A 13,194-nucleotide genomic window follows, 5' to 3' on the forward strand; every position below is an offset into this window, starting at 1 on the left:
GTCGCCATAGAAACGCCTACTGACGACGTCTGGCTCCAACATGGCGGTGTCCTTAGCGTGAAAATAATGGCCACTGAGCTGACTTCGTTCAGTTGGAGCCGGAAGTGAGGCGTAACACCGACTCAGTCCAGGTGTCAGATCCAGTCAGCGGGTCACACTCACCTCCTTCCTGCTGGTTTCTGTGACGGTCTCATCTGCCTGCCTTCCCTCTGGCTCCTGCCTCTGCTCCACCACCTCCTTCTTCTTCTTCACCTCCTCCATCCTCTCTTTCTTCTGCTCCGCCTGCGGCGTCTTCCTGTCTTTCTTCACCTCCTGCTCTGGGGTTCCCGCCTGCCTGCTTCCCGGTTTCCAGTCGGAGTCGGGGGTCAGGATGCGGCGCTCGGAGGACGACCGGCCATCCGGCTGGGCCGAGCCGCACCTCCTCTGCTTGCCGTCGTTGACGAGTTTCTCGGCGCGCAGGGCCATCTCTGCCTCCAGGATGGGGGGGGTCTGATCTGGGGCGAGGAACTGTTGCACCAGGTTGTCGCTCAGTTTCTGCGGCTGAAACAGAAAGGAAGGGGGTCGCCACAGCAAATCAGCTCTTACTCACGTGGAGGTTTGGCAGAGAGTCTTTAGATGGGGGGGGGGGGGGGGTATTACCAAACGTTTCCAGAATTGAGCCATTTTTCTTATCTAAGACACCATCAGCTTTGACACAAAGGTTAGCCAGGCATCAGCATCAACCCCCTTATTTATACATCAGACCTAGTTACGATAATACTTCAGAAATTGATTGGAACTTTCCACCTAAGAAAAGTTCATTTTTAGGTGGAAGTATAGTGATATGGTGGAATGAAATGTAACTTCCACGTTAGAAGAGCTGTTGGGTAAACTTCAGCTCATGTCTCTTTATTTACATTCAAATAAAGCAGAAGTCAAATGTGTTCATCTTGGGGGGGGGGCAGCACTCACAGGTTTCTCCTCTTTGACCTCGGGCTCTTTGTGTTTGGTCTCCTTCTCTGAATCCCGGACGAGCTGTTTGAGGAGGCCGCCCGGCAGGACCGACAGGGGCGGGGGCGGGACGGACGTGGTCACCGGCTTCTTCTCCTGCTGAATCTGTTTTTTAATAAATAAAACATGAAAAAAAGCAGGCAGAATTTCACAGGCGCAAGCATAGAACTCCTTCTGTTGGTTAGAGAATCCCAAAAGTCAAACTTCATGAAGGAAAAAACGAGCAGAAGTCAAGTTAAAAAACAGCTACAGGTGATATTTGAAGGATTTACCTTACCTTTACCTTTACTCCACAAGCTAACACTTCGCTCCAAATGCCAACGATTAGCTCCACATGCTAACGCTTAGCCCCAAACGCTAATGCTTAGCTAAACACGCTAACACTTTGCTCCACACGCTAACGCTTAGCCCCACATGCTAATGCTTAACTCCACATGCTAACGCTTAGGCTCACATACCAACGCTTAGCTCCACATGCTAAGGCTTAGCTCCACATGCTACGGCTTAGCTCCACATGCTAGCTTCAAGGATGCAACCATTCATTCAGTTTCCCCCGGATTCAGCTCAAACCTCGATTTTTGGGTCAGGATTTTGTTTTTGTTTGATTTGTTTATCAAAAAAACAACAACAAATACAGAAAATGACTTTGAACTATTTTCATTGAGCAATATTGTTATGAAAGCACTTTTTAGAGTTTATGCCAAATTCTGTTTAAAAAACAATTCGACCTGCTGTTTGTAAATTCAATAAAATTTTGGATCAGATTAGAAATGTTTCTTTATTTCTTTGTATTATTTATTTATTATCTAATGGGAACAGCGCAGATTAACAGCATTGATGCGCCAGAATTAGTCCAAAGGCTATTTTTAAGTTTAGACTGCGGTTGTGTCTGAATCCCCGCCCTAACCTCTAAGTACTAAAAAAAACGATATAGTATATGCACTATGTAGTGCACTGAGTTTTAGAAGCAATGCGGCCGCCACGCTCACTACTTCTTTCTTTTTTTTAAAAAAAGCACATATTAAGTCATCTATTCCAAAAAGTTAGAATGCAATTAATATGAGCGTTTTGCAACAATTATTTATGAGTCCACCGTCTTCTGAAGATAAAAACGTTGGTTTATTAAAAAAATAGCACTTAAATACATTTTTTGGTAAAAATTGTTCCTGCACAATGGTCTATAGTCGCCAACCTAGTGAGCGTTGATGCAGACTGGTTTTTCACAGAGACTTCTGGGAAATTTCTAGGGCCCTGGATTTTGGAATTGTGGATTCAGACAGCACTACTTAATGGTGAACGCGCAATATAGTGCACTATATAGTGCACTAAAGGGGTTGGGGTGGGAAATTGGACACAGCCTGTAACTTCTGCGAGAAAATAGGGATGACCGTATTAGCATACAAAAATGTTAACCATCAGAATTTTGGATAAACTGTCCGTTATGGAGGTTATAAGTCGTCTAGTTTTGTTTATTAAGCACTGTATTTTTCGGATTCTAAATGAATTCAGTGTATAAGTCGCAGCAACCACAAAATATGCAACAAAGAAGAAAAAATTATATACGGTAACAAGAACAGTCTATTGTTATCTATTCCATTCAATACTAATCAATATTTCACTAACGTAACTGTGTTTAGCCTTATAAAACATAGAAGGATCTACTATATTAGTGCTAAATATTAACAATAAAGAACATAAAGAAAATGCTAACAAGTCAAACGTTCATTTCCCTTTAAATCACTAAATCCGTTCAATTCTTGCTTGTTTTTTTCTTTAACAATTCTGCTGAGTCGGCGTCAGACTGAGTCGGTGTCAGACTGAGCGGCGCTTCTTCTGCGTTGCTGTCAGTAACATATACTGATACACTCATCGACACGCCTACAGTGCCCTCTAGTGGCTGTGGCTTTTTCCTTTCTTTTTCGAAAATCACATACGAGTCGCACCGGACATTTCTTATACTCAGAAAAAAACGGTGTTTGGGCAAATGAAACTTTTTTTTTTGATCTACGAGAAACTAAGTGTTTGTGTAATAGAAAACGTTGGCACTAAAGTATATTTTTTTTATAAATTAGGCACTTGTGAAAATGTTTTACCATTGAAAAAGTTCAAACGAAATGTGATTTGTTTTGAGGTTTGATCCTTATGGGGTCAAATCAGGATCAGCTGATCAGATTTTACACTTTAAAAAAGTTCTAATTGTAATTGTTTTCTTAATTTTCTATGTTTCAATTCAAGTTTACCTTTGAGATAAAAACTGTTTTAGTCATGTTTTTTTGAATTTACAGTTAGCGTGAAGCCGATCCCGGTTTGACCCCATACGTCCTAACGGGGAGATGACTCATCCGTCCAGATGGACGCTCGATGACATCACACACGGCCGCTCGCCACCTCCCTTCTGCTCCCACAGCTTCAAGCGTGAAGACAGCGCCATGGTTGCAGTCAAGGTGGGGGTTGAGGTTGTGGTGGTCGTGAGGGGAGGGGGGGTCTGTCAGCTGGTGGGGGCGGGGGTTGCAGGGAGGAAACCTAACAAAGAAAGGGGCAGGTAAAGGTGAGGAGGCGGTTTGAGAGCAGCTCGTTCTGACTTTTGACAGCTTCCTCAGGAGGTGCAGGTCAAAGGTCACTGCAGTCGTCCTCTCCATTCACTCTGATGATCCATTTCAGCGTTAAAGCTGACACCAGGCGGAACATCTGGCCCCAGAATGATTGAAGCAGCCCAGACCATAAGCGAGCCTCCTCCGTGTTTCACAGTCTTCTTTTCTCAGCCTCTTTGGCCTTCAGAGGTTCTTCTGGGTTCTGTGGTTCGTCTTCCGTCCTGTGGACCGTCACCGTCTGCGGTCGTCAAGCTGCTTGGAGATGATCTCACAGCTTCAACAGTTCTGGAGAAACTCTGTCAGGCCGTGGTTCATGTCCGGGGTCGGACGCTCCACCACAACAGCACAGACAGATGACTCACCTGAGTCTCATCCAAATCTCACCTGTTCCATTATTTCCATCCATCAGTTTTCTGCTGTTTGAAGGAAAATGGAAAAACTCCAAATCCTTTAAAAACGTTAGCAAACCTTTAGCTCCAGAGACGATTCCAGCCTGGAAAAACCCACCAACAACCTTGGAAGCAAATGTATGTAACTGTAACCACTTTAGGCCTCATTTCTATCCATATTATTGAAATATATTTAGAGTTTTGCAAATCTTGTTTTTGTGTTTTTTAATTCCATTTCCAGTATAATGTTAAAATGTATTTTTCTCTTTTCTACCCTCAGTTAGTTTCCTCCCCAGCTTTGGCTTTTCCTGGCAGCTTCTGTGTTTAAACTCAGTTTCTTCCTTCCTTGTTTGACTTTCTCCCACATTAAAGATCAGACGGTCAGAAATGACCTCCAGACTGGAAACGTTTCCTTTCTAAAGAACTTTTCTTTCCTCCGTCTTCATCGAAACGCCGCAGATAAAACGTTCGGAACATTTGGGTTGTTTTTCTGCCTCTGAAGTTCAGAACCGCTCGGATCAAAGCAGAACTTCACCTTCAGGCGCTTCCAGGTCGGTTCTGGATCCGCGGGGTTCTGGTTCCTCTGGATCTCCTGGACTCTCAGGGCCCACTTCAGGACCGAAGCCACACACTGGAGCTTCGGCTCGGCTCTTTCAGTTCCAAATGGGATCCTGGGTGAAACAGACCCAACCAGAACCTGACCTCGGACCGCTCTGACCCCCCCAGAACCTGACTGACCACAGAAGACACTGAAACTAAAGGATCAGATCAATGAAGGAGAGTTTTTTTACCCGACAGAGTCCGGCAGGACGACGGTCGACTCTCATGGGCCTGCAGGCAGAAATAGACCCTCATGCAGATAAGCAGCACAGACCCTCTAAAAATATCTGGGGGGGGGGCGCACGACCCTGTTTGGAGAACTGTGGGAGAGAACCTGCAGACGTCTGAACAACCGGGATCACGTCTGTAATCTGGATTAATCTGGATGAATCCGTTTCAGAGAAAAGGATCATAAACTCAGTTTTAATGTCTGAAAGTTTTATGGATCAAAGTTTGGAAAAACTCTGAAGGAGGGGGGGGGTCTGCTCCCCACACAACTGCACATGCGCAGACCTGCCGGCAGCGCGTCAGCTGTCCCTTTGATTGACAGCTGCAGCTGAGGAAGGGGGAGGAGCCTCGGTGGGTTGACGAGCACGTGCAAAATCCGGCTGGAGTTTCTTAGATCTGAGCTTCTTTTGTTGCGAAGGAAACCTCCTTTCGGTCCTTTAAATGCCGACACGGAGACGGCGCGTCTCACCGGCAAAGGTTCGATTCCCCCCAGAAATGTAAAGGCTTAAAGTCAAAAAGATAACAGGTTTATAAAGTAAAGGAGGAAAGAGGAAAAAACAAGTAGAGCAACTAGAGCAACTCCTCCTCCTCCTCCTCATCAGTCTACATGGATGGGGGCTCTTGACCCCCCCCCCCCCCCCCCACACACACACACACACACACATTTAATGGATTAAAGACACGTTTCAGCTTTTGTTCTGTTGGACATTAAATTGTCTTTTCTTTTTCTTCAGACATTCGATGGAATTTGGATTTTTCTAGAAGGTCTCATATTTGTCCTCCTTTCATGTGACGTACAGAGAACAGAAATAGCTTTGCTGCTCCTCGATCCCGGTGTTTGGAGACCAAATGTGTTCTTTATCAAGCAGTGAATAGTCCTGACAGGTCAAAGGTCACCACAACAATCCATAAAGTTAGTTTCATGATAAAGAACATTTTCTTAACTTTTTCAGTTAACTAACTCTACGGTTTTCTGTTGTTTGTTTTTTTTGTGCTGATTCACCTTTAACCTTTCAGGACTTTTCTTAGTCAGGCTCCAGGCCTGGGGGGCCTCGTGTTCTGTTTTGGTTTTTTGAACACACCTGATCCAGGTAATCAGCAGATTGGGACGTCCGTGTCACTGTGGTTTCCTCTCCTGTGACCCTCGTCCCTCAGACTGGAGCTTTAGCATCTTTGTTTGGATTGGTTGGACGGTTCAAGGCTGGTTTTTTCTTTTCCATATGTCAGTCATGTTTTTTTTTGTTTGTTTTTTTGAGTGTGAGCAGCATTTCTGTGATTTTTTTTCTCCACGTAAGACGACAAAAACATCCTCCGATATTTTCTTTTCTTACCTTTTGTTCGACGTTTTCATTTTCCCTCCGGCTGAAAAAGGTTTTCCGATCAGAATCAAATCAATTCAGTGTCAAAACTTTTCAAAGCGTCCGTCTTCCCTCCATCACATCCTGGGTTACCTCTGGATGCAGGCGGAGGTGAACGGACGGTGAAGCTCCTCCTCTTCCTCAGCAGCTCCTGTGGACCACAGAGGAACAGGACGTCCCGCTGCATCGTCGCATCATTTGTAGCTCCTGATCAAAAGGAGTTTTTCTAAAACACGTGTAGAGCGTTTACACCTTTAAACCGTTTCATTTATTTCTGTGGAATTCTCCTGAAACACAAACCAAACATGGAAAACGATTATTTATGCAACGTTGTCCAGGAAATCCCGCTTTTTTTTTGGAAAACAAACATTTTTAATCCTCATTTTAAAAAATAAATCTAATGCGGAGAAGTTCTTTTTTTTAATATCTTTTAGAAATTTCCCAGGAAATTGTCAAACACTTTCAACGTTATAATTCAGATTTCATTAAAAAAATAAATCCGGTTTTGAGCTGAATTCTTCAGGGTTTCACATTTCTGTTTTATAAAACCAGAGATCAATAGTCTAAGTTCATTACTTGAGCTGTAAAAATCCAGTCAACGCTCACACAAATCCCGCCTCTGTGGCTCCTCCCTCCAGCGCAGCGCCAACGCTGCAGAAAACCTCGGATCCTCTGGAGAAAATCTGGAAGTTTCGGTGGTCTTCAGTACATCCATAAGGAAAACCTGCTTTTTCTTCTCATTTTAACAGATGTATTCGGACGCATGTGGTCACATGACCTGTTGCTGGCGGAAAACCGACCTTTTGGCTCTAAAGGAGATTCCTTGGCCGGACACCAAAAGTCAAACTTTCCACAAAACCCCCCAGAAAGATTCGAATTAAATGGATGGAGTTTGACCTGACTTGTGTTTGGCGCCACCTGGTGGTCACGTGGTGAACTGATTTTCTCAGGTGAATCAAACTGAAGCCGTTTGGCGTTGAGCTTGTGCTGCGTTCAAGTGCTCAGAAACTGATCCGTACGTCTCAATTTACTGAAAAATAAGCTAAACCCGTTGCCATGGTGACTTTAAAAACGGTTCCAACTGTGGGACAGATCTAGAGGGGTCTTCTCCTCCTTTAAAACTCCGCCCCTTTACACTCTGACCAATCACAGGAATAGAACTTGACCCTTTGTGTTGCGGAAACACCAAAGCAGATTAAATGGAGTCTCTCCAGCACAGCCTACAAAAAAAATCCCCCAAAATAAAAGTAGGAATTTTCTGAATCGTCCTCTCATCATAGTCCAACTGTCCAAAGAAAACCATACACTTAAGCCCCGCCCCCAGGTTTCTCTACATCATTGAAGTTTGGGGGCGGTTCCTAGACTCGATTTAAAATTGAGCGACCACAGGGTCATTTTTTGATCCACCTTCCAGAGAAAAAACACATTTTAAAATGTAAAAATAAGAAAACAAACTGCAGAGGAAGTCATCTTCTATTGGCTGTTTTATTTTGGCGGGATGTTCTGATCGCCATTTATAACCTCCACTGCGAAGACGACCACGGAAGTGGAAAAAGAATTGATGATAAAAAACAAAAACAAAATAATCGATGATGTCACGCAGCTCATTAAAGATGACCGTAGACCTCAACCAATGAGAAATCATCAGTCTGGAGCTCCGCCCCCAACCTCCAACTCCTGCAAATTTAGTAAGAAAAACAGATTTTTCTGATCACGTGATTAGAAAGCCCCGCCCCCCCGCAGCAGACAATGACCGCAGACAGAAGGCGACACGGAAAAAGGATTTTATTCATGAACAGTTTGTACGAGCAGCCCGACACGTGACGTCCCACCGGCGTCCGCAACAAAACCGTCCAAATCAAAGAAACGCTGTGGTCATCACGGAATAACATAGTCGATCAAACATCAGCGCCATCGTGAGCTTCATCTCAAAAACCCAAAGCAGTAGTATCCGTGTTTGTGGCGTGACAAAGACGTCGGCGATGGATCCTCTACGGCGAGCGCCGCCGGCTCGCTCCAATAAATATCAAAGAGTCCGAACAAAAATGGTCGTCCGGGACGGGCAGAGACCAGGTCTCTAACGGGTCTTCACCACAAGCAGTTAAGGTCACACGGACAGCCCCGCCCCCCACCAGCTCATCTCCTCCTCTACGTTAAATCTTTTAAATAAGCCTAAAGCGTTTCGTCATTTCATATACACATATATTTATATATACTTCGATTTTTTTACTCTAAATGCCGTCCTCTGAGCCGGAGCGCGTGTGACGACCGCGGGAGTCCGGGGATGAGCGAGCGGGAAATGGCGTTCCAGGAACCAGGGTCTGGCACGCGCCACATTTGGTCACAGTTTGGAGCTCCTCGCCAAAAACCACCGGGCGGGCGGACGGACGGCGTGACAAGCTCCGGTTGGCCCCGCCCACTCTCTGCGACAGTTTTTTGGCACATCGACAATATTAAGTAACACATCGGGCTAAAAAGGTGCAACGACAGACGAAAACCATAAAAACCATTTTGGTTTACAAAAATAAAAGACACCTGCAGAGGTGACCGCATTTCTCTAAGACGAAAAGACCCCCCCCCCGACAGAAAAGGCTAAAACCCAAACGAACCCGATGTCGCCACCCGCCGCTCCGGAAATGCACGGACGCCACAGACGAGGACGCACTACTGCATGGAAAATGAAAAAACCCTGAAATAAATCAATGTTACTGCGTAACGCCGCCGCCCACTTCCTGTCCTTCTGAACGAACATCATCGAGGTTCTAGTGCGGCCGTAAACGCCCCGACGAAAACCATAAAAAAAAAGCTCTGCACCGAGTCACCACGGGTAAAAGCGCCAGAAAAGAAACGTCTACGGGAAACACTGAAAAGGAAGCGTTTGGCTGCGCAGGCGGGAAATATTCAGCAGACGTCCAGAAACAGAAGACGGGCGGCGAGGATTTCCTGAATCTGTTCCGAAACCAAAGAGAACGCAGTAGAAACCTGAGCGGCACGCCCAGCAGGTGGCGCCGCGCTCAGAGCAGCAGGCCACAGGTGTGAATGGCGGTCTCCACGCCGCTTCATCTTCAGCGTCCTCGCCAACGTCGCCGTGGATTTGTCTGAACAGCTGATCGTCTACATGATTGACGGCGTCTATCGGGAAAATGTCAGGCTTTTAAGTTGCAGCGTGGCCTTCTGGGTAACGTAGGAGACAAAAGAAGAGTTGGATCTGTGACTTCAAACGGCGATCGTTGAATCCTAAACCGAAGCTCCGCCCTTCCCCCTCCCCCACAGGTACAGGCGGACAAACACTGAACTGAAAAACACAGAGATGGCTGTTTATATACACCCCCCCAACCCACCCCGCCTGCTCTTCACACACACAGTTGCACCGTCCACCATGGCTGTCCAGGGTTGCCATGGCGACCGGCTGCTGTTCGACAGCCAATGCGGTTGCTGTCTCCATGGGAACTGGCTGCTGGGCAGCCAATCAGAAGCAGTATGGAATGATCACAGTCCCCGCCCACAAACAATGTCCAAGGGAGGGGGGGGGGGGTGTTTGGCAGGAGGCCCCCCTCCCCCCAGCCCCACTAAAATGTCCACATTGGCACTTTATGCACTTCAGTGTGTGAGGGAGGAACACGTGGAGGGGGGGGGTGGGGTGGGGGGGGGGGGGGTGTGTGTCCATTCTCCCCCCTCCAGGGACAAAGGTGGAGGGATGGGGGGGGGGGGGGGGGGGGGGCATGCAAAAGTTCTACACATGCGGACCGGTCCTCCCTTCATCCTCTCCGGGTCGGAAAGACAGAGTGAGCTTCACCACTGGCTGGCTGGCGTATTAGGTGGGCGTGGCCGGTGTGCAGAGTGGGCGTGGCCGGCGCATGGTGTCAGTCCTGCAGTGGTGAGGGGGTGCGTCGTGTGTGTGTGTGTGTGGGTGGGGGGTCTCTGGGTGCGCGTGTGCGTTCACAGGCCGTTGCTGTTGCGGTGTGTGAGGGGGGGTTTGGGCTGGTCCATAACGCCGGCCCGGCTCTTCCCGATCACCTTGGGGGCGCGGCGCAGCAGCTTCTGGGCCTCCGTGAACGCCTCCGTCAGCTCCTTCTTCCACTGCACGAACTCTGGGTCGCTCTGCAAGGACAGCACAGACATGAGCGCCCCGACCGGACCCGACTGGACCGGACTGGACCGGACCTGCCGCGGCGCCGACAGCCCCCACCTCGCACTGCAGCACGAACTGCTTCCCTCCTTTGATGCGCAGCAGGATGCACTTCTTGTCTTTGATCTGCGTCTCCTCCACCGTCACGATCTGCTCCATGGTCAGCAGGTTTTGCTGTGAACACAACCCACCAATCAGCTTTCAGCTATCGGAGTGGGGCGGGGTTCCAGCTGCAGCTAAACGTCCGTCTGCTCCGGAACCGGAGAAGAAAGCGGTTCTGGAGCAGACAGAACCGTGGTTCTGTGGAGTTTGCTGCTGTCTGGACTCGTGACGTCGTCAATCTGCATGGTGGGGGGGCACAGACCAACACGGACCCCCCGGATCGCAGCGCTCCGTTTCTAACAGCAGGTCTGAGCGAAGCTTTTTTATTTCAGTTTCTACGGTCAGTGTTCCTCTAATTGCTCACAGCAGGGGGAGGACGGAGGAACCCGACGTCTGCAGGCAGGGCTCCAGACTAACCTTTTTCACTAGGAGCACTGTGGCCCCCAAAAACTTACTGGTAGCACATTCTCAGATTTTGGTCTCAGTCTGGAGCCCTGGCAGAACCTCTGACAGGAAGGGTTGGTAGTTTTCCCTCAGCATCACCGTTGTGCTCCATCAAGACTTTTGTCTAAGTCACTTCTCTGACGTCTGCAGCAGCGGGTGGGGGGTGGGGGACAGAAGCGGGGAGCTGCTCTGCATCTACCTATGCAGACAGCAGCAGGACTGCGCAGACAGCAGCTGCAGACTCACCGTGTCTCTGTGCTTCTGAAAGTGTCTGAGCCAGCCCTCCTTCGGCGAGGCGGACACACACACAGACACCCGCTCAGCGCGTCCCGTGTGATCATGTGACTCCGCCTGCCCCCGCCCGGCACCGGCGGCCCGACTCACCCGCGACTCGCCCTCGCCCCTCCACTCCACCCGGTTGGGGAACAGGTAGAAGTAGCGGCGCTGCCACTGAGTGAGGAAGGGATTCCCGAGCTTCAGCATGTAGCCGTGCATGATGCAGTCCTTCCCCAGGGCGTAGTCTGCGCTCGCACACACACACACACACACAGGGGTCAGCAGCTGCAGGCACTCGTACCCGTGCACGTGAAGCCGGCCCTCACCTTCCTCGTGGCCCAGCTGCTTGTTCTTGGCCCGTTTGCGAGCTTCGATCTTGTCCGTGTCCGAGTTGACGGCCTCGTAAACCGTCTCCGCCACTTCCTGCTGCCAGCGCTCCGATATGACCAGCGGGAAGTTCTTGTACAGCTCCTGGTCGCTGTCCAGCAGCTGCGGGACATGGACCGGGTTCAGGCGGGGGCAGCTGGGCTCACAGCCGGCCCCCTCCCCATTCACTGACAGCCCACACCAACCTTTGTGCACCTAACCCCAGTCAGCCTGGGACACGCCCACCTCAGGTCTGATTCTGGAGGCTCCTCCCACTTATTAACCCCAAACAACTTCCTGTTTAACCCCTTTCAGTTCATAAAATCAGTTCTGCTTAAAAATAAATACGTCTGAGGAAGTCTTCCACACGTGCGCTCACACGTGCACGGCGATGCCCTCACCTTGATGCCCTTGGTGTCCTCCTCGTCGAACGAGCCGATGTCGAATGCGTCTGCAGCGTTCACCTCCCCCCTGGGGGGGATCAGAGGTGGGGAGTACTGTGGATGGAGGGGGGGGGGGCAAAAGGACAGGAAGACACTGGTCAGAGTGGAGTGGAGGCGACGACCACCTCCCATGAGTGATGTGGTAACCACGGCAACAGCGGCTGCAGCAGCTTTAGACAAACAGCGGACTGGAAAACCTCAAACTGTTGCGTTCATGAACCGTCAGGAGAAAGCAGCTCTCAGCAGACGCTCAGATGCTCTGAACCTGTCAGTACGTTACTCTCACTGCTTTAGTGACAGATGTAGCGCGGTTCTCGAGCACCCGCCTTCTTCTGTCCTGATGCGTACCGTGAATTGATGACATTTTATGACAGGGTCACAGAGGTCAGAGGTCAGCCTCACCTTCTGCAGGTAAACCTGCTGCCAGTCGATGCCCTTGAAGAAGGGATGCTCCTTCACCTCCGCGGCTCTGCAACAGAGACGGACGTTACAGCAGCTCAGTCACAGTTACCGTTTGATCAACGCCATCCGACCACAGGGGGGCGTCGTTGATCAAAGCGTGCGGCGCCGTACCCTCGGCCCTGGCAGCCCAGCCTCTTGGCCACGTCCCGCTGCAGGAGCCCCTCCAGCAGGTCTTTGAGTTCGGCCGTGAACGAGTCGGGCAGCTCCACGTTCTGTGAGGAGGAGGGACACACGTATGAGTGACAGTCACGCCCCTCGTGTCAGTCCACGGGGAAAAGGTCGCCGTTGCCGTGGAGGCAGAGTGGAGGCGGCACACAGCCTTTCATCTTTCATGATCGTAGAATCCCGTCCAGGCGGGTCAACGACAGAATCCTTTTAGCAGATCTGCAGCTGCGGTTGTGTTCAGGTCCTCAAAACAGCACATAAACAATCATGTGTGTGTACTACAGCTCACAAACATCACAGATGGAAAAATGACCCCAAACTGATCGACCAATCAGCACCCGTCTGCTCTCAGCAGCCAATCAGGGCACAGATCGTTGGATCTAACGGATCTCTTTTCTTAATTTTTTTAAGTGTTTTTTTTGTCTGTGGATCTTTGTGTTTTTGTTTATGTGCTGTTCTGAGGACCTGAAAACCTTTTTCCAGCTGCAGATCTTCCAGAAGCTTCCAGATGCTCCACCGTCCCCCTTAAACCCAAGCGCTTGAAAAGGAAGAACCCCTCCAGGAGGGGACGATGCTCCAGTTCAGATTCCTTCTTACAGCATCTTTTCAGACAAAAAAATATAAATATATTTATTAATCTGCAGATAAGTT

At 49.1% G+C, this 13,194-nt stretch overlaps 2 protein-coding genes across 3 annotated transcripts in view; both read right to left on the bottom strand.

The window, feature by feature from the left end:
- Positions 1–4,807, bottom strand: part of myo18b (myosin XVIIIB) — a 39,108-nt gene extending 34,301 nt beyond the window's left edge. For both annotated transcript variants that reach the window (XM_023960436.2, XM_023960435.2), the window contains exons 1-5: positions 4,762–4,807; positions 4,506–4,641; positions 3,383–3,513; positions 952–1,095; positions 163–540 (exon numbers count right to left, since the gene is read on the bottom strand). In XM_023960436.2, the coding sequence (XP_023816204.1) occupies positions 163–540; positions 952–1,095; positions 3,383–3,421 (561 nt within the window). In that variant the 5' untranslated portion in view covers positions 3,422–3,513; positions 4,506–4,641; positions 4,762–4,807. The remainder of the gene's footprint in view (positions 1–162; positions 541–951; positions 1,096–3,382; positions 3,514–4,505; positions 4,642–4,761) is intronic.
- Positions 4,808–7,924: 3,117 nt separating this feature from the next.
- The window catches only part of grk3 (G protein-coupled receptor kinase 3), a 48,151-nt gene continuing 42,881 nt past the window's right edge, over positions 7,925–13,194 (bottom strand). The window contains exons 15-21 of the mRNA XM_023960437.2: positions 12,490–12,590; positions 12,319–12,385; positions 11,875–11,970; positions 11,434–11,596; positions 11,216–11,352; positions 10,346–10,459; positions 7,925–10,257 (exon numbers count right to left, since the gene is read on the bottom strand). Of these exons, the coding sequence (XP_023816205.1) occupies positions 10,096–10,257; positions 10,346–10,459; positions 11,216–11,352; positions 11,434–11,596; positions 11,875–11,970; positions 12,319–12,385; positions 12,490–12,590 (840 nt within the window). The 3' untranslated portion in view covers positions 7,925–10,095. The remainder of the gene's footprint in view (positions 10,258–10,345; positions 10,460–11,215; positions 11,353–11,433; positions 11,597–11,874; positions 11,971–12,318; positions 12,386–12,489; positions 12,591–13,194) is intronic.

Source organism: Oryzias latipes, chromosome 12, assembly GCF_053564925.1.
Source record: "Oryzias latipes strain Hd-rR chromosome 12, Olatipes_Hd-rR_3.1".
Taxonomy (NCBI): Eukaryota; Metazoa; Chordata; class Actinopteri; order Beloniformes; family Adrianichthyidae; genus Oryzias; species Oryzias latipes.